Source organism: Pelophylax lessonae, assembly GCF_965119305.1.
Source record: "Pelophylax lessonae genome assembly, chromosome: 11".
Classification (NCBI taxonomy): domain Eukaryota; kingdom Metazoa; phylum Chordata; class Amphibia; order Anura; family Ranidae; genus Pelophylax; species Pelophylax lessonae.
Window position 1 is genome coordinate 28,687,445 of NC_138778.1, and position 19,810 is coordinate 28,707,254.

The following is a 19,810-nucleotide window of genomic DNA, read 5'->3' on the forward strand; positions in this document are numbered from 1 at the left end:
GTACAGACAGGGAGAGGAGAGTGTGATATAGACAGGGAGAGGGGAGAGGAGAGTACAGACATGGAGAGGAGAGAGGAGAGTGTGATATAGACATGGAGAAGGGAGAGGAGAGTACAGACAGGGAGAGGAGAGTGGTATATAGACAGGGAGGAGGGAGAGGAGAGTGTGATATAGGTAGGGAGAAGGGAGAGGAGAGTACAGACATGGAGAGGAGAGTGTGATATAGGTAGGGAGAAGGGAGAGGAGAGTACAGACATGGAGAGGAGAGTGTGATATAGGCAGGGAGAGGAGAGAGGAGAGTACAGACATGGAGAGGAGAGTGTGATATAGACATGGAGAAGGGAAAGGAGAGTACAGACATGGAGAGGAGAGAGGAGAGTGTGATACAGACATGGAGAGGAGAGAGGAGAGTGTGATACAGACATGGAGAGGAGAGAGGAGAGTGTGATACAGAGATGGAGAGGAGAGTGGTATATAGGCAGAAAGAAGGGAGAGGAGAGTACAGACATGGAGAGGAGAGTGTGATATAGACAGGAAGAATGGAGAGGAGAGTACAGACATGGAGAGGAGAGTGTGATATAGGCAGGGAGAAGAGAGAGGAGAGTACAGACATGGAGAGGAGAGTGTGATTTAGGCAGGGAGAAGAGAGAGGAGAGTACAGACATGGAGAGGAGAGTGTGATATAGACATGGAGAAGAGAGAGGAGAGTACAGACATGGAGAGGAGAGTGTGATATAGGCAGGGAGAAGAGAGAGGAGAGTACAGACATGGAGAGGAGAGTGTGATATAGGCAGGGAAAAGAGAGAGGAGAGTACAGACATGGAGAGGAGAGTGTGATATAGGCAGGGAGAGGGGAGAGGAGTGTACAGACATGGAGAGGAGAGTGTAATATAGACATGGAGAAGAGAGAGGAGAGTACAGACAGGGAGAGGAGAGTGTGATATAGGCAGGGAGAAGAGAGAGGAGAGTACAGACATGGAGAGGAGAGTGTGATATAGGCAGGGAGAAGAGAGAGGAGAGTACAGACATGGAGAGGAGAGTGTGATTTAGGCAGGGAGAAGAGAGAGGAGAGTACAGACATGGAGAGGAGAGTGTGATATAGGCAGGGAGAAGAGAGAGGAGAGTACAGACAGGGAGAGGAGAGTGTGATATAGGCAGGGAGAAGAGAGAGGAGAGTACAGACATGGAGAGCAGAGTGTGATATAGACATGGAGAAGAGAGAGGAGAGTACAGACATGGAGAGGAGAGTGTGATATAGGCAGGGAGAAGAGAGAGGAGAGTACAGACAGGGAGAGGAGAGTGTGATATAGACAGGGAGAGGGGAAAGGAGAGTGTGATATAGGCAGGGAGAGGGGAGAGGAGTGTACAGACATGGAGAGGAGAGTGTGATATAGACATGGAGAAGAGAGAGGAGAGTACAGACAGGGAGAGGAGAGTGTGATATAGGCAGGGAGAAGAGAGAGGAAAGTACAGACATGGAGAGGAGAGTGTGATATAGACAGGAAGAAGGGAGAGGAGAGTACAGACAGGGAGAGGAGAGTACAGACATGGAGAGGAGAGTACAGACATGGAGAGGAGAGTGGTATATAGGCAGAAAGAAGGGAGAGGAGAGTACAGACATGGAGAGGAGAGTACAGACATGGAGAGGAGAGTGTGATATAGACAGGGAGAAGGGAGAGGAGAGTACAGACATGGAGAGGAGAGTACAGACATGGAGAGGAGAGTGTGATATAGGTAGGGAGAAGGGAGAGGAGAGTACAGACAGGGAGAGGAGAGTGTGATATAGACAGGGAGAGGGGAGAGGAGAGTACAGACATGGAGAGGAGAGAGGAGAGTGTGATATAGACATGGAGAAGGGAGAGGAGAGTACAGACAGGGAGAGGAGAGTGGTATATAGACAGGGAGGAGGGAGAGGAGAGTGTGATATAGGTAGCAGGGGCGTAACTACAGGGGTTGCAGGGGTTGCGATTGCTACCGGGCCCCATGCTCCAGGGGGCCCAGTAGCAAACCAGTGGGTGAACTTCCAGGATTGCAAAAGTCACACTTGCGACCGGGCCCTGGCATTGCACCACTGTGGGGAGGCCCCAAGATTGCAGGAAGGGAGCCCACTGCAGAACTTGTGAAAGGATCCTGCTGCGGGACCGTAATAAAAGGCCATGCAACGAGAATAAAGAGCCCCAGGATTAGTGGGAAGAGCCCTGGGCTTGAAGGGAAGGGCCCCGGCCAGGGATCTGGGGGGGCCCTTCATGGTTTGTTGCATCGGGGCCCTGAAGGCTCTAGTTACGCCTTTGATAGGTAGGGAGAAGGGAGAGGAGAGTACAGACATGGAGAGGAGAGTACAGACATGGAGAGGAGAGTGTGATATAGGTAGGGAGAAGGGAGAGGAGAGTACAGACATGGAGAGGAGAGTGTGATATAGGCAGGGAGAGGAGAGAGGAGAGTACAGACATGGAGAGGAGAGTGTGATATAGGCAGGGAGAAGAGAGAGGAGAGTACAGACATGGAGAGGAGAGTGTGATATAGGCAGGGAAAAGAGAGAGGAGAGTACAGACATGGAGAGGAGAGTGTGATTTAGGCAGGGAGAAGAGAGAGGAGAGTACAGACATGGAGAGGAGAGTGTGATATAGGCAGGGAGAAGAGAGAGGAGAGTACAGACATGGAGAGGAGAGTGTGATATAGGCAGGGAAAAGAGAGAGGAGAGTACAGACATGGAGAGGAGAGTGTGATATAGGCAGGGAGAGGGGAGAGGAGTGTACAGACATGGAGAGGAGAGTGTGATATAGACAGGGAGAGGGGAAAGGAGAGTGTGATATAGGCAGGGAGAGGGGAGAGGAGTGTACAGACATGGAGAGGAGAGTGTGATATAGACATGGAGAAGAGAGAGGAGAGTACAGACAGGGAGAGGAGAGTGTGATATAGGCAGGGAGAAGAGAGAGGAGAGTACAGACATGGAGAGGAGAGTGTGATATAGGCAGGGAGAAGAGAGAGGAGAGTACAGACATGGAGAGGAGAGTGTGATATAGACAGGAAGAAGGGAGAGGAGAGTACAGACAGGGAGAGGAGAGTACAGACATGGAGAGGAGAGTACAGACATGGAGAGAGGAGAGTGGTATATAGGCAGAAAGAAGGGAGAGGAGAGTACAGACATGGAGAGGAGAGTACAGACATGGAGAGGAGAGTGTGATATAGGTAGGGAGAAGGGAGAGGAGAGTACAGACAGGGAGAGGAGAGTGTGATATAGACAGGGAGAGGGGAGAGGAGAGTACAGACATGGAGAGGAGAGAGGAGAGTGTGATATAGACATGGAGAAGGGAGAGGAGAGTACAGACAGGGAGAGGAGAGTGGTATATAGACAGGGAGGAGGGAGAGGAGAGTGTGATATAGGTAGGGAGAAGGGAGAGGAGAGTACAGACATGGAGAGGAGAGTGTGATATAGGTAGGGAGAAGGGAGAGGAGAGTACAGACATGGAGAGGAGAGTGTGATATAGGCAGGGAGAGGAGAGAGGAGAGTACAGACATGGAGAGGAGAGTGTGATATAGACATGGAGAAGGGAAAGGAGAGTACAGACATGGAGAGGAGAGAGGAGAGTGTGATACAGACATGGAGAGGAGAGAGGAGAGTGTGATACAGACATGGAGAGGAGAGAGGAGAGTGTGATACAGAGATGGAGAGGAGAGTGGTATATAGGCAGAAAGAAGGGAGAGGAGAGTACAGACATGGAGAGGAGAGTGTGATATAGACAGGAAGAATGGAGAGGAGAGTACAGACATGGAGAGGAGAGTGTGATATAGGCAGGGAGAAGAGAGAGGAGAGTACAGACATGGAGAGGAGAGTGTGATTTAGGCAGGGAGAAGAGAGAGGAGAGTACAGACATGGAGAGGAGAGTGTGATATAGACATGGAGAAGAGAGAGGAGAGTACAGACATGGAGAGGAGAGTGTGATATAGGCAGGGAGAAGAGAGAGGAGAGTACAGACATGGAGAGGAGAGTGTGATATAGGCAGGGAAAAGAGAGAGGAGAGTACAGACATGGAGAGGAGAGTGTGATATAGGCAGGGAGAGGGGAGAGGAGTGTACAGACATGGAGAGGAGAGTGTAATATAGACATGGAGAAGAGAGAGGAGAGTACAGACAGGGAGAGGAGAGTGTGATATAGGCAGGGAGAAGAGAGAGGAGAGTACAGACATGGAGAGGAGAGTGTGATATAGGCAGGGAGAAGAGAGAGGAGAGTACAGACATGGAGAGGAGAGTGTGATTTAGGCAGGGAGAAGAGAGAGGAGAGTACAGACATGGAGAGGAGAGTGTGATATAGGCAGGGAGAAGAGAGAGGAGAGTACAGACAGGGAGAGGAGAGTGTGATATAGGCAGGGAGAAGAGAGAGGAGAGTACAGACATGGAGAGCAGAGTGTGATATAGACATGGAGAAGAGAGAGGAGAGTACAGACATGGAGAGGAGAGTGTGATATAGGCAGGGAGAAGAGAGAGGAGAGTACAGACATGGAGAGGAGAGTGTGATATAGGCAGGGAAAAGAGAGAGGAGAGTACAGACATGGAGAGGAGAGTGTGATATAGGCAGGGAGAGGGGAGAGGAGTGTACAGACATGGAGAGGAGAGTGTGATATAGACATGGAGAAGAGAGAGGAGAGTACAGACAGGGAGAGGAGAGTGTGATATAGGCAGGGAGAAGAGAGAGGAGAGTACAGACAGGGAGAGGAGAGTGTGATATAGGCAGGGAGAAGAGAGAGGAGAGTACAGACATGGAGAGGAGAGTGTGATATAGACAGGAAGAAGGGAGAGGAGAGTACAGACAGGGAGAGGAGAGTACAGACATGGAGAGGAGAGTACAGACATGGAGAGGAGAGTACAGACATGGAGAGGAGAGTGGTATATAGGCAGAAAGAAGGGAGAGGAGAGTACAGACATGGAGAGGAGAGTGTGATATAGGTAGGGAGAAGGGAGAGGAGAGTACAGACAGGGAGAGGAGAGTGTGATATAGACAGGGAGAGGGGAGAGGAGAGTGTGATACAGACATGGAGAGGAGAAAGGAGAGTGTGATACAGAGATGGAGAGGAGAGAGGAGAGTGTGATACAGAGATGGAGAGGAGAGTGTGATATAGACAGGGAGAGGGGAGAGGAGAGTACAGACATGAAGAGGAGAGAGGAGAGTGGTATATAGACAGGGAGGAGGGAGAGGAGAGTGTGATATAGGTAGGGAGAAGGGAGAGGAGAGTACAGACATGGAGAGGAGAGAGGAGAGCGTGATACAGACATGGAGAGGAGAGAGGTATATAGGCAGAAAGAAGGGAGAGGAGAGTACAGACATGGAGAGGAGAGTGTGATATAAAGATGGAGATGTTTGGGGGTGTCTCCTCCCCCCCCCTACTTTCCCAGCACACCTCTGTCTGCCCCCCGCACAGAGCCTCCACCATCCATCTCTACCTGCGTGGCTCCGCCCACCGCCCCTCCCACATTCTCCGCTGGAGCATTTGGCACCGAAGCTGGACGGAGCTCTAATCTCATTCCAGATGTGTCCCCGCCCCCGCCCCTCCCTGCAGCCAATCCCCCCCACCGCAGCCTGCCTTCTGATTGGCGCCTGGGCTCGCGCTGGGCGGGTCCGTCTGCCGAAGTTGGAGTCCGGGAATCCAGCTGTGGCCAACTGAGAGCTCCGGCGTCTTCCCCCCGGCTCGCCGCATCTCGCCTCTGCCATCTCCGTCCTCCTAACAACTTCCATCCCGGGCGGCGGGAGAGCGGCACCGGCATCACCGGGACTTTTATCCTGCCCTCGGGGGGGAGGGGAACATCGCTTTAAGAAGCCCTAAAAAAAAAAAGGTGGGGAGGAGGGGGCAAGCATCACCTGGCACCGATCACTGGCAACATCTGGAGAGGAGAAGAAGAAGCCCAGAGGGCGGACGCTTGGCATGAAGATCTGCTGGAGCCATCAAGAGGCAAGGAAAGACGGATAGAAGAGGAGGAGGAGGAGGGAAGGAGAGAAGAGAAGAGCGGTCCAGGGATGGGGAGGTGGGAGGGATGGTGATGGAAGAGGAGACATACAGGTGAGAGGTAGGAAAGCTCCATCACCAGACCAGAGGTGGAAGGTTGAGGCCACCTTCCATGGTCCAGGTCCAGGAGAGATCAGGTAAGGGTCATCCAACCAATGGGAACCTTAGACTAGAAGCCTCCGAAGGCTGAGGCTATGAAACCTCTGGACAGGTGAGACCGAAGCCCCCCTGAACTTTGCCCACCTATGTTGGAGCACCTCGAAGACCCAATTTGCCTTCTGGATGCCCCTTCAGGCTGGGTGGAAGAGGCTGGACCCTTGGATGAAGCATCGCTCCCAACAGTAAAAGAAGAGGAGGCCCCCTACCCTTGGTGACTTTGGGACCAGGTTGGAGGAGCAGCATGGCCGGAGAAGCCAAAGTCCAGGAGCAGGATCCTTCCAAAGACAGCAAGACGACGGAGGCAGAGGTAGATGGGCTGCCCTATCCCACCATTGCTCCAGTGGTATTCTTCTACCTGAGCCAAGAGAGCAGACCCAGGAGCTGGTGCCTGAGGATAGTGTGTAATCCATATCCTTTCAATCAGCCCAGGTAAGGCGTTGGGGGGGAGGGGAAAGGGGCAAGGTCCGCCGATGACAGCTATTTTGGCAAGTGTCTTCATTTCGGCCACAGCTGGTGTATTGGGTTAATACAGGTATATATACGTATATATCTTTATGTATTCTTGCATTGCATTGCTGCTTTGTGATTCAGCCTGTAACAATGCTCCTGCACTGTCTACGGCAGCCTTTTTCAACCAGGGTGCCCAGGCCCCTGGGGGTGCCTTGAGGTTTCTTCAGGGGTGCCTTGGCAAAATGCCTAAAAATTGCCCAAAAATTGTATACAGGCGGTATTTTGAAGGGTGCCTCGAGATTGTCCATAATTTTAAAGGGTGCCTTTAAAAATGCCTAAAAATTGCCCAAAAATTGTATACAGGCGGTATTTTGAAGGGTGCCTCGAGATTGTCTATAATTTTGAAGGGTGCCTCGAGACTGCCTATAATTTTGAAGGGTGCCTCGAGATTGTCCATAATTTTAAAGGGTGCCTTTAAAAATGCCTTTAAAATTGCCAAAAAATTGTAAACAGGGGGTATTTTGAAGGGTGCCTCGAGACTGCCTATAATTTTGAAGGGTGCCTCAAGACTGCCTATTTGAAGGGTGCATCGAGATTGTCCATAATTTTAAAGGGTGCCTTTAAAAATGCCTAAATATTGCCCAAAAATTGTATACAGGCGGTGGGTAGATGAAGCCTGATGCCTAGAGACTGCCTATAATTTAGAAGGGTGCCTCCAGATTGTCCATAATTTTGAAGGGTGCCTCGAGATTGTCTATAATTTTAAAGGGTGCCTTTAAAAATTGCCCAAAAATTGTATACAGGCGGTATTTTGAAGGGTGCCTCGAGATTGCCTATAATTTTGAAGGGTGCTTCGAGATTGTCCATAATTTTAAAGGGTGCCTTTAAAAATGCCTAAAAATTGCCCAAAAATTGTATACAGGCGGTATTTTGAAGGATGCCTCGAGACTGCCTATAATTTTGAAGGGGGGTGCCTCGAGACTGCCTATAATTTTGAAGGGTGCCTCGAGACTGCCTATAATTTTGAAGGGTGCCTCGAGATTGTCCATAATTTTAAAGGGTGCCTTTAAAAATGCCTAAAAATTGCCCAAAAATTGTATACAGGCGGTATTTTGAAGGATGCCTCGAGACTGCCTATAATTTTGAAGGGTGCCTCGAGATTGTCCATAATTTTAAAGGGTGCCTTTAAAAATGCCTAAAAATTTCCCAAAAATTGTATACAGGAGGTATTTTGAAGGATGCCTCGAGACTGCCTATAATTTTGAAGGGTGCCTCGAGACTGCCTATAATTTTGAAGGGTGCCTCGAGACTGCCTATAATTTTGAAGGGTGCCTCGAGATTGTCCATAATTTTAAAGGGTGCCTTTAAAAATGCCTAAAAATTGCCCAAAAATTGTATACAGGCGGTATTTTGAAGGATGCCTCGAGACTGCCTATAATTTTGAAGGGTGCCTCGAGATTGTCCATAATTTTAAAGGGTGCCTTTAAAAATGCCTAAAAATTGCCCAAAAATTGTATACAGGCGGTATTTTGAAGGGTGCCTCGAGACTGCCTATAATTTTGAAGGGTGCCTCGAGGCTGCCTATAATTTTGAAGGGTGCCTCGAGATTGTCCATAATTTTAAAGGGTGCCTTGACTGAAAAAAGGATGAGAAACACTGGTCTATGGCCTCAAAGCAATATATTGAGGATAATAGGCAGGGAGGGCAACTGTCAGTAAATTAACAGACGGTTTGTAAAATTCATGATTTTTACATCTGTCCATGAATGTCCATTATTTGCAGGCTGCATGTGCGTAATAGATGTTTACTGACATGTGAAAATCATGGATTTTCACAAACTGTCTCGGAATTTACTGACAGTTGGCAACCCTAATGTGCTGGGAAATCAAAAAAAAAAAAAAAGATGATGTGGTAACCCATAACAACGAGTCAAGTCCTATGTTTTCTTTATCTGAGGGCTGGGGCTCGGCAAATAAGGCAGCAAAAAACGTGCGGCGATTATGTAACCCGGTGCTTAGGGTTGCCAACTGTCAGTAAATTCACAAACAGTTTGTAAATTCCATGATTTTTACATCTGTCCATGAATGTCCATTATAGACATGCAGTCTGGACATTCACAGACGTAAAAATTACGGATTTTCCCAATTGTCTGTGAATTTACTGACAGTTGGAAACCCTGCGGGCCAAGCTGGCCATTTAGAATTCTTCTTTGATAATCTGACTTTATAATAAGGAAATATGCTTGGTTGTTTTAGGTGACTGTGGGTTTGTCTATCATTATTGCTTTAGCCTGCATGCTTCCTATGCTCCAGTTTACAATAGTGAGCTTCCTTCAGCCTAGTGTGTCCTCCGGTTAGGAAGAAAAAAAAATGATTGGTCAGCAAGCAGCATCTGCCTAAGGTTTCTTGTGAACGGTGACTATATTTTCAGGTTGCGTCAAGCAGCACTTATGAGTTAACACCTTTGTTTAAAAAAAAAAACCTTTTACTGTTGATATGGAATCCTTCTGATCTCCCGAGAAAAGAACCAAATTGAACCATTGGCACAGGACAATGCATTGCAAAAGGAAGTTTGTCAAGGTTCCCTCACGTTATGCTTGTAAAGATGAGCAAAGTTTTGGTAAAGGTCACAGCAACATTGCACAATGCAGTGTTTATGGGCTTTAGTGGATGTGAATAGATTCTTGGCTAGAAGATAGATAGATAGATAGATAGATAGATAGATAGATAGATAGATAGATAGATAGATAGATAGATAGATAGATAGATAGATAGATAGATAGATAGATAAATAGATAGATAGATAGATAGATAGATAGATAGATAGATAGATAGATAGATAGATAGATAGATAGATAGATAGATAGATAGACACAGCCCACAACTTGTACGTGGTTCAGCAGAATCAAACATCCCTTACGTTTCTTAACATCCCCCATAATTTTGTATTTAGAATTTTTCACCATGTGGAAAAATCTTGGCAATCAATGGTCAGCCGTTTCCTCTGTGGAAGACTCAGTGGTGGTTATTTACTAAAGCTGGAGAGTTCAAAATCTGGTGCCGCTTTGTATAGAAACCAATCAGCTTCCAGATTTTATTGTCAAAACTTAATTGAACAACATTAAGTTAGACGCTGATTGGTTACTATGCACAACTGCACTAGAGTCTGTTTGCACCCGTTTTAGTAAATCTCCCCCAACATGTCTTCCACCACACATGTACTGCTATAGAAGGACACCCAAGTCTGGGGTGAAAGGTCATAACGGGTCCCAAGTAGAATGGACATATCTCTAAAAGCCAACTGTTCTTGGTGCAGGGTCTACCCATGGATGCCTATCCATAGAGAGATTGACTATCTTGGCTCTCGTGGAAGGTTAAGATGGGTCCCAAGAATAATTGACAGATCTCTGAAAGCCAACTGTTCTCAGTTTAAGATCTGCACATTCATAGGTAGTTTGGCACTCCCGGGCTCACATGAGAGGTAATGAAGCATCCCAAGCAGAATGGAAAGATCTCTCAAAGCAGGCACGATCATGGATGTCTATTCGTGGGTCATTTAAAACTCTTGGGCTTACTTACATGAAAGGTTGTAACGGGTCATGACCAGGTAGAATGGACAGATCTCCTGAAAGCCAACCGTTCAAGTTGTAAGATTATCTAATGCCTATTCATAGGTAAATTGACAATCTTGGACTTACATGAAAGGTTAAAATGGGTCCCAAGTAGAATTGACAGACCTTTAAAAGTCAACTTTTCTTGGTGCAAGATCTGCCCATGGGTAGATTGATACTCATTGGCTTACATGAAGGGTCATGAAGTATCCCAAGCAGGATAGGAAGGATATCTGAAAGCTGGCTGTTTTTGGTGCAAGATCTGCCTGTGTATGCCTATCCATGGGTCATTTGATACTCTTGGGCTAACATGAAGTGTTGTGATGGTCATGTAGAATGGACAGATCTCTGAAAGTAAACTGTTCTAGGTGCAATATCTTCTCATGCCTATTCATTGGTAGATTGACACCCTGGCTTTAGGGAAAGGTTAAGAAGAGTCCCAAGTAGAATTGACAGATCTCTGAAAGCCAACTCTTCTTTCTGTAAGGACTGCCCGTAGATGCCCATTCATAGGTAGATCGGTGCTCTTGGGCTTACGTGAGAGGTCATGAAGCATCCCAAGCAGAATGGAAAGATCTCTGAAAGCTGGTTGTTCTTGGTGCAAATCTGCCCATATCTATTCATAGGTAGATTGACACTCTTGGGCTTACGTGAAAGGTTAAGATGGGTCCCAAGTAGAACTTACAGATCTCTGAAAGGCAACTCTTCTTGGTGTAAGAGCTGCCCGTAGATGCCCATCTCTACTGTACTTGGAAGAGTCAGTAGCATGACACCAATGATTTTTTTGAAGCTGACTGTAAGGATGGTATTCTAACCACCACCAGGTCAGTCCATTACTACTTGGCAGAGCCAGTAGCACGACACCAATGATCTTTTTAGCTGACTGCAAGGGTGGCAATCAAACCACCACTGTAAGGGGGGCATTCTTCCTCCTTTCCCCTAAGGTAATGCTTAGTACACACGATCAGAAAATCGGACAAAAATACCGCTTACGAAGCAATCGTACGATAATCTGATCTTTAGTACACAGTTTACGAGAGCCGATTATGACAGTTCAGAAGGGACAAACATGAAAATTCTTCTTGTACGATACAAAAATTAACAATTTTCATTCAATCAGTACAGTATTCTTCTGCAAAAAAATCAGAAGACCAAGACCACGCATGCTCAGAAACAAAATAACACATTACAGTACAATACAACACATTACATCACTTCCGAAGTTGTATTCTGTCGTGCGAGAGTTTTCATACCTTTAGTAACCTCTTTATTTTCAATATGAGACTAGCATGCAAAAAACAGATGACCATTCGTCTGATATTCTCATTTGTACAAGGCTTAAGGGGAATTTTCCTAATGACCCTAATGGACAATTCCTAGTAGGGTTTCCCTGATGCCTAAAAAATTATTTCAAGGGTTCCTCTGGGGGTAAAAAGGTCCAGAAAGTCTTATTTAAACATGGTGTGGGGATCACCTTGGATGTTCTCGGACCAAAAATACAGAATTTAAGGTATACCAGATAGGAAAGCCAAATTGTTGCAATTTTCAAGCATTTTCAGTGCAAATTCACCACCACATATATAGTAAGGGGATCACCTTGGGTGTTCTCAGACCATCAAGATGATTGGACGGGTTAAAAATAGAACACAGTTACTTTTTCTTGCCATTAAAGAAACAGTGTGCTAGGTGGAGGTTGGCATAGTCGGCTAGTTGGAGGTCGGTCTACAGAATAGTAACCCAGTGGCGGTTCTACATTAAATTGCTCCCCGGGCAAGACTCCCTCCCGGCGCCCCCCCCCCCCCCCAAAAAAAAGTAACATGACAACATAACAATAAATGCACAGCATTGCCCCCAATAAATGCAGAGTGCCACAGCATTGCCCCCAATAAATGCAGAGTGCCACAGCGTTGCCCCCAATAAATGCAGAGTGCCAAAGAGATGCCCCCAATAAATGCAGAGTGCCACAGCTTTCCCCCAATAAATGCAGAGTGCCACAGTATTGCCCCCAATAAATGCAGAGTGCCACAGCAATGCCCCTAATAAATGCAGAGTGCCACAGCATTGCCCCCAATAAATGCAGAGTGTCACAGCATTGCCCCCAATAAATGCAGAATGCCACAGCATTGCCCTCAATAAATGCAGAGTGCCACAGCATTGCCCCCAATAAATGAAGAGTGCCACAGCATTGCTCCCAATAAATGAAGAGTGCCACAGCATTGCCCCCTTTCAATGTAGAGATGCCAGCATCACGTGTGCCACCTTTCAATGCAGAGCGCCAGCGTTCCCCCCCCCCCCCCCGCGAGACCCGTCCATGCACTTACCTCACTTCTCTTCAGTTCAGTCCCCGGATTCCCCGCGTCTCCTCAGTCCTCCCGCTGCATCTCCTCCTCGGCCAATGACGTGGGGTTTGCCTTTCCCTGATTGGCCAGGAGGAGGATCAGTGTGACAATAGCGAATTTTCATTCGCTATTGTCACACAATGGGCGGGCTCGGGGGGGGGGGGGAGCAATGCTCTGCGCCTCCGCTCGGCTGCCAGCCTGCCACAGTGAAATTATTCAAAGTTCCTCGGGTGGCCCGGTACCATTTGATCCGGCCCGGGGGTTGGGGAACACTGTCATGCTGCCCCCCACGTTTCATGAAAAATTGCCGCCCTGGGCGGCTGCCCCGTTCGCCCATGCCTAAAACCGCCACTGTAGTAACCCATTGGGGTTCATTTACCAACATTGGAGAGGAGAGCGCAAAATCTGTTGCAGCTCTGCATAGAAACCAATGAGCTTCCAACTTTTTTTTTTTGTCAAAGCCTAATTGAACAAGCTGAAGTTAGAAGCTGATAGGCTGCCATGCACAGTTGCACCAGATTTTGCACTCTCCAGTTTTAGTAAATCAATCCCAATGCGTCAAAGTAAAACCAAATTCTTCCAAGGATGATTGGACGTTTTCTACATGTGTTCATTTGTTTTCTAATTCCTGTTTGCTATAGGTTGCCCCATTTATTCTTCTCACCCCATTGTGATAAACCCGTCTTTCGATTTGTGTCTTGTTTTTCTCAACCTGTGTCTCTGTGTGTGTTACTATACCGCCCAGTGAGTCTTTTTTTGTATATTTACATACTGCATCTCTCAGCTCAGCAGGATCAGGGATTTGCTATAATCTGGAGTTAGCGTTTTGTTAAATTAAAAGCAGATGCTACTTGAGGAAGAGAGGAAGGATTTTCCTGTACGCAGAAGGGGCTTTTATGGGACAGGTATAGAATTTGAAACCCTCAAGTTCCCCGTAAAGTTTCCCATGCCTCTTCTAGAACGCCACCGAAGCCTTTTTAGCCTTAATGTTAGTTTATCTGTTCTTTCCTTTTTTTCTTTCCCTATTATGTCGTTTTTTCTTTTTTTTCTTTCCTTCTTGGAAGATCCCTTTGTATATTTGGGGTCTTCTGCGGCCCACTCTCCCCGCAGACAGGGATTTCTCCGGAGCTAAAGTCAAAACATGAAATTCCAGAAAGATTATGACGTCAACAAAATGGAAACAATATGTACTGCTCAGATGGCGATGGAGAGAGCTGGTCGACAGAAGAAAAGCAAAAAAAAAAAAAAAAAAGACAAAAGGATTGAATGTAGATTGGAAGGGATCAGTCTTTGGGTACTTTGTAGACTAGGTCCAATGTTCTAACGCAGCCTTACGAGTCTCCACTAAACATTCCAAAGCTTCGAACTTTGGCACAAGGTAAAACAAGTTCATAAAATTTCGGCTCGGGGAAAGAACATTATGAATTCGTCTTTATTATTTACTCATGCTTGGGTAAATCTGATACTTGCTTCTTTCTTTCCCTAGACAATATCGGATTTTACATTTGCAAAAGAACTTTGTAATTTTTTTTTCACATGTGTATATATTTTTTTTCTGTATTTGCAATGAATGTTAATGCATTAGCCTATTGTTGAGAGCCACGTGATCATGCGAACCGGGATTCCTTAAGTTGTACTGAATAGTGCTTTATTTGAGCTAATATCACATACGGTACTATGGGTTGAGAGGTCGCATTAGCACTTTAACCCCTTAATGCCAGTGCCTCCCGCCTTTTAAAAGGTTTCTGATGTTTGGAGGCACGGTTTCTGATCATGTGACCGCTGTGATTGGCTGTCAGAGCAGCCACATGATCGGAAAACTCCCAATTGCAAGTAGAGATCGTGAGCTTTCCATTAGCTTCCAGTAACTGTGCCAGGAGTATGCAGGGCACGCTCTTGGCACAGCTCTGTATACATTCTGGTACGCATATATGCGGCCTCTCGGAGGTAAGGCCCACCCACTGAGAGGCTGTATATATACGTAGAGTTTAAGTTGCCCTAAATGCTGTTGCAGCTTGATAAATCAAGATCTATAAGCCAGGGCTGACTGGCAACTTTTGGCCCAGGGGGCAAGTACAATCCAAAGGTCCATGGTGCAGCAACTTGGCACCCCTCCTACTTTCCCTGCCTCCTCCCAACCTCCATACCAGGCTGAAGCTCCACTTCAGGTACTCTCTGCTCACTGGGTGGGTCAGTCTGGACAGCGTCTGCTTTGGGAGGGGAGCTGGGGTGCCTCGATCGGGGCTGGCCATGGGAGGAGAGCCTCCGGGGGGGGGGGGGGCATGGAGCCAGCTACTGCTCAGACATGAGGTTCACCATCCATGCCAGGGTGGGGGGCTGGGGGTATGTCCTGCGCTCTGTCCGCATCCTCATCCCACACTCAGTAAGACACCAATATGGACTTTTTACTCCTCTTCACCAGGAAGCCATTAGGTATGTCTTCAGCGGGAGCTGTGAGGCCTTTTTACACTGCATTAGAGTGGCCCGGGGGGCAATTGCCCCCCTGCCCCACCTACTAAGCCCACCTCTGTCCATAAGCATCAATAGTATTAATAGGGTAATGTAGGCATAAAGCATATGTGAACACTCAGCTTGTAAATCAACCCATTCAGTTTAAAATAGAATTGAAAGGCAAAATGTGTGTGTATATATATAATATATATATATATATATATATATATATATATATATATATATATATATATATATATACACATTAAATAGCTTTTTCCACTTTTTTCTCTTTCAATCGTTTTTATTGAGGAAAAAACAACGGATAACAAGAAATTGCAAAAAGCCAGTATCAGAAACAAGCAAGTGCATACAAAACAAAAATAATGCATAAATAGTAACACAGGATTAGTTGAAACATTATTTGACAAAGAAATCCGAACAAGAGAAAGGGCCTGAAGTACAGAGGAACCCATTATGGAGGTTATCACAGTCAAGCAAATAAGAACAAAAATTAGTGGCCTATTGTGGTGGTAGAGAAATCAGAACAAAGTAAAAGAGGAAAACATTCCCCAAGCCTCCCAAGCACCTCAAGTGAAAACTTAAGGAGTAAGGAAAACCAGCCGCGGCGTGTGGGTATCTGACCCCAAGCACCTCAAAGGGTTGCAGCACAGTTGGGGACCAGGCCACTCACCCCTAAAAAGAAAAAGAGATCAGCCTCCCACCGGAAACTGGGAGCACTGTCAATGTGACATAACGTTTGGTCAATGGAGGCAAAAATGGAGGGGTGGGGAATGTTAAAAGGAGAGAGAGGAGCAGGAAGTACGTAAAAGAAAGAAGAAAACATGGGAGAAAAGGCAGAAACTAAGGGGGAGAGCTAAGGCAAGGATAGAAAGAGGTGGAGAGGGGAGGAGGATAGAAAAGGGGGGTCACCAGGGGTTCCCTGAGAAACGATCACAGGGCAGGGTTAAAGTGTAATATGAAGGTATTGGGCCCAGGGCTCCCATATACTCTCTTTTTTGCCACTTCAACCGAGTAATCCGCAAAGATCAGAATTTTTGTGTCGTCGATCTGAAAAGATTTAGCTGAATCTTTGGAGAATGGCCGATTTGCCGGCGTAATTTAAATACTTGCCAATAATAGGACGCGGAGCTGTCCGATCCGAGGAGTAAAGCCCCATCCGATGTGCCCGCTCAACCACGCAAATACCCTGTAGGCCTAGGCCTAGGGCCTCTGGAATTCTTTTGGCGCAAAGATCAGGGATGGTGGATGGAAACACGTATTCAGGTACCCCGATGAACCGCAGATTGTTCTGTCGGGCCCTGTTCTCAAGATCCTCCAACTTTTGTAGAATAAACTGATTTGTCTTAACATGCGCCTGTTCTGAGCTGTGTGCCTGGTAAATCTCATCCTCAACACTGGAAAGACGTTTCTCAACCTCCTGCAGCCTGAGGGAGTGCTCGTCCAGCTGCCGTTTTATGTCCTGCATGCCTGTAGCAAGCCTTCTGAACTGAGTCAGCAATAGTGGGGGAGAGGAGTGCAACAACAGCACGGGCAATGCGGTCCGTTTGCCGAGGCCGTGGTCTCAATTTGTTGTGTGCCCGGCGGAGCATGCGGGCTGCTTTTCTCCAAGAATTTGTCCATCGTGCCTGTCCAAGCAGGTATGTGGGGTCCCCGGGTGTTCCTGCAGGTGGTGGGGGGTATCGCGGGGTGAAACTAGGCGTCTGGCCGGTGTTGTATGCAGAGTTAACAGGTCCTGCCGCAGGAGCCCGTGGAGACGCGGCTACAGCATTCAGGGCCGGAACCGGAAGTCCCCATATACTCTCAAAACGCGCCACCCGGTCTTGTAGAACAGCCACGATCTTTTCGTGGGTCATTATCTATGAGATTTTCCGCTTTGTGGCCAGGTGGGACACCGAAGGTCTCTTCCAGGCTTTAGCTAGGGTGAGTTTCGCACCCAGTAACATGAAGAATATTAATGCATATTAATGCTGATAGATGTTTAGGACATTTCTGAGGGAGTTCATGCAGAAACGCTGTCTGGGGTGTCTGGGGGATCTGGAGTCCCGTGATTGAGCGGATCAGGTGGAATGCTTTGTTCCAAAAGGATCTGATTTTGGGGCAGGACCACCAGGTATGTAGGAAGGAACCCTGGAGGTCGCAACCCCGAAAACAGAGTGGAGAGGCATTAGGGAACATAAGCGCTAGCCGCGTCGGAACAAGATACCAACGTGTAAGTATCTTGACATTCGATTCGATCAAGGTAACATTGACTATCCCTTTAAAAGCCTTTTCCACTTTTTTATAGGTGATCACATATCCTCTGTTCTCAACTGCGTAAGGAGCTCAGGGAGGTAGGGGAGGAGAAACAGCAACACACTGGTCTTCCCAGTATATTGTTCTGTAGGGGTGGGACATGTCAGGACAAGTCTGATCATTGAAGGAGAGCAGGCTGATGCATTTTGCCTTGCCCATCGGGGCTTGGTCACAGGTCTCTGGGGCCACACACACACACACTGTGAATAAATCGGGTCAGTTTTTAACGGCATCTCTTCCTTGATAAAACTACACTTCTGAATTGGCACATTAAGACACCTGCTCCCCTGTTCTGAGTATCAGCCAGCTTGGGGCGGCGCTACAAGCCCTTTGTGACCATTGTTAGCACATAGTTGCTGTTTGCATCCAGTGCCGCTCATCTGTCCCTAGTTGCCTGTAATTGTTAGCCATTGGCACTTGCCAGGCCGTCATTGATTTGTACAGGCTGTTAGTTGTGGCTGATCACCAATTTCTGCGATAGCCGCTGCAGGTGGCGTAACAGCCCTTATCAGACATCTGAATAAGCCCTAACTTTGCTCATTGTTAGTAAATCAGTCCCAGGGTAATGACCTGATAATGATAGACTTGGCGACAATGTGCAGTTTTAGCGCTGCTGCATCCCGAAGCTCTCCTTTGTTATCACAGTAGACGCGAGATCATTCCACCGCTTCACCCCGGCAGTGGCAATCCAACGGCCATCAGTTTATAATGGGAAGATTGCCAGCATTTGATATTTACTTAGAGAAAAAAGATCATTGAAAGGTCTGATCACAGATCTCCCGGTGTATGAATAGACAGCTATTATCAGATCTCTCGGTGTATGAATAGACAGCTATTATCAGATCTCCCAGTCTATGGGCCGCTATTATAAAATCTCCCAGTGTATAGATAGACAGCTATTATCAGATCTCTCGGTGTATGAATAGACAGCTATTATCAGATCTCACGGTGCATAAATGGACAGTTATTATCAGATCTCCCTGTGTATGAATAGACAGCTATTATCAGATCTCCCGGTGTATAGATAGACAGCTATTATCAGATCTCCCATTGCATAGATAGACAGCTATTATCAGATCTCCCAGTGTATGAATAGACAGCTATTATCAGATCTCCCGGTGTATAGATAGACAGCTATTATCAGATCTCCCGGCGTATGAATAGACAGCTATTATCAGATCTCCCAGTCTATAGACCGCTATTATCAGATCTCCCAGTGTATAGATAGACAGCTAATATCAGATCTCCCGGTGTATAGACCGCTGTTATCAGATCTTCCGGTGTATGAATAGACAGCTATTATCAGATCTCCCGGTGTATCGATAGACAGCTATTATCAGATCTCCCGGTGTATAGATAGACAGCTATTATCAGATCTCCCGGTGAATAGATAGACAGCTATTATCAGATCTCCGGGTGTATAGATAGACAGCTATTATCAGATCTCCTGGTGTATAGATAGCCATTATCAGATCTCCCAGTGTATGGATAGACAGCTATTATCAGATCTCCCATTGCATAGATAGACAGCTATTATCAGATCTCCTGGTGTATAGATAGCCATTATCAGATCTCCCAGTGTATGGATTGACAGCTATTATCAGATCTCCCATTGCATAGATAGACAGCTATTATCAGATCTCCCAGTGTATGAATAGACAGCTATTATCAGATCTCCCAGTGTATGAATAGACAGCTATTATCAGATCTCCCATTGTATAGATAGACGGCTATTATCAGATCTCCGGGTGTATAGATGGCTATTATCAGATCTCCCGGTGTATAGACAGCTATTATCAGATCTCCCGGTGTATAGACAGCTATTATCAGATCTCCCGGTGTATAGACAGCTATTATCAGATCTCCCGGTGTATAGATGGCTATTATCAGATCTCCCAGTGTATAGACAGCTATTATCAGATCTCCCGGTGTATAGATAGACAGCTATTATCAGATCTCCCGGTGTATAGACAGCTATTATCAGATCTCCCGGTGTATAGACAGCTATTATCAGATCTCCCGGTGTATAGACAGCTATTATCAGATCTCCGGGTGTATAGACAGCTATTATCAGATCTCTCGGTGTATAGACAGCTATTATCAGATCTCCCGGTGTATAGACAGCTATTATCAGATCTCTCGGTGTATAGACAGCTATTATCAGATCTCCCGGTGTATAGACAGCTATTATCAGATCTCCCAGTGTATAGACCGCTATTATCAGATATCCCGGTGTATAGACAGATATTATCAGATCTCTCGGTGTATAGACAGCTATTATCAGATTTCTATAGACATTTGAGAAAAACAAGATACAAAAAAAGGGACATAGTCCTACAAGGAGCGACCTTTGCAATCTTTCTTGTTAAATTTCTTTCCAATGACAAAACAACCAGCGTGCAGCGAGCGCAGTAATAAATAAGCCAGAACTCCGGATCTGCTCACTCGTTCTGCACTTAGATTGTATGGAAGCCGTTGGCAGCCAT

The 19,810-nt window shown here is 46.6% G+C and overlaps 1 protein-coding gene across 4 annotated transcripts in view; it reads left to right on the forward strand.

Annotated features, from left to right (window-relative positions):
- Nucleotides 1–6,189: 6,189 nt before the first annotated feature.
- Nucleotides 6,190–19,810, forward strand: part of CACNA1G (calcium voltage-gated channel subunit alpha1 G) — a 384,890-nt gene continuing 371,269 nt past the window's right edge. For all 4 annotated transcript variants that reach the window (XM_082272484.1, XM_082272486.1, XM_082272485.1 and 1 more), the window contains exon 1: nt 6,190–6,565. In XM_082272484.1, coding sequence (XP_082128610.1) covers nt 6,400–6,565 — 166 coding nt within the window. In that variant the 5' untranslated portion in view covers nt 6,190–6,399. The remainder of the gene's footprint in view (nt 6,566–19,810) is intronic.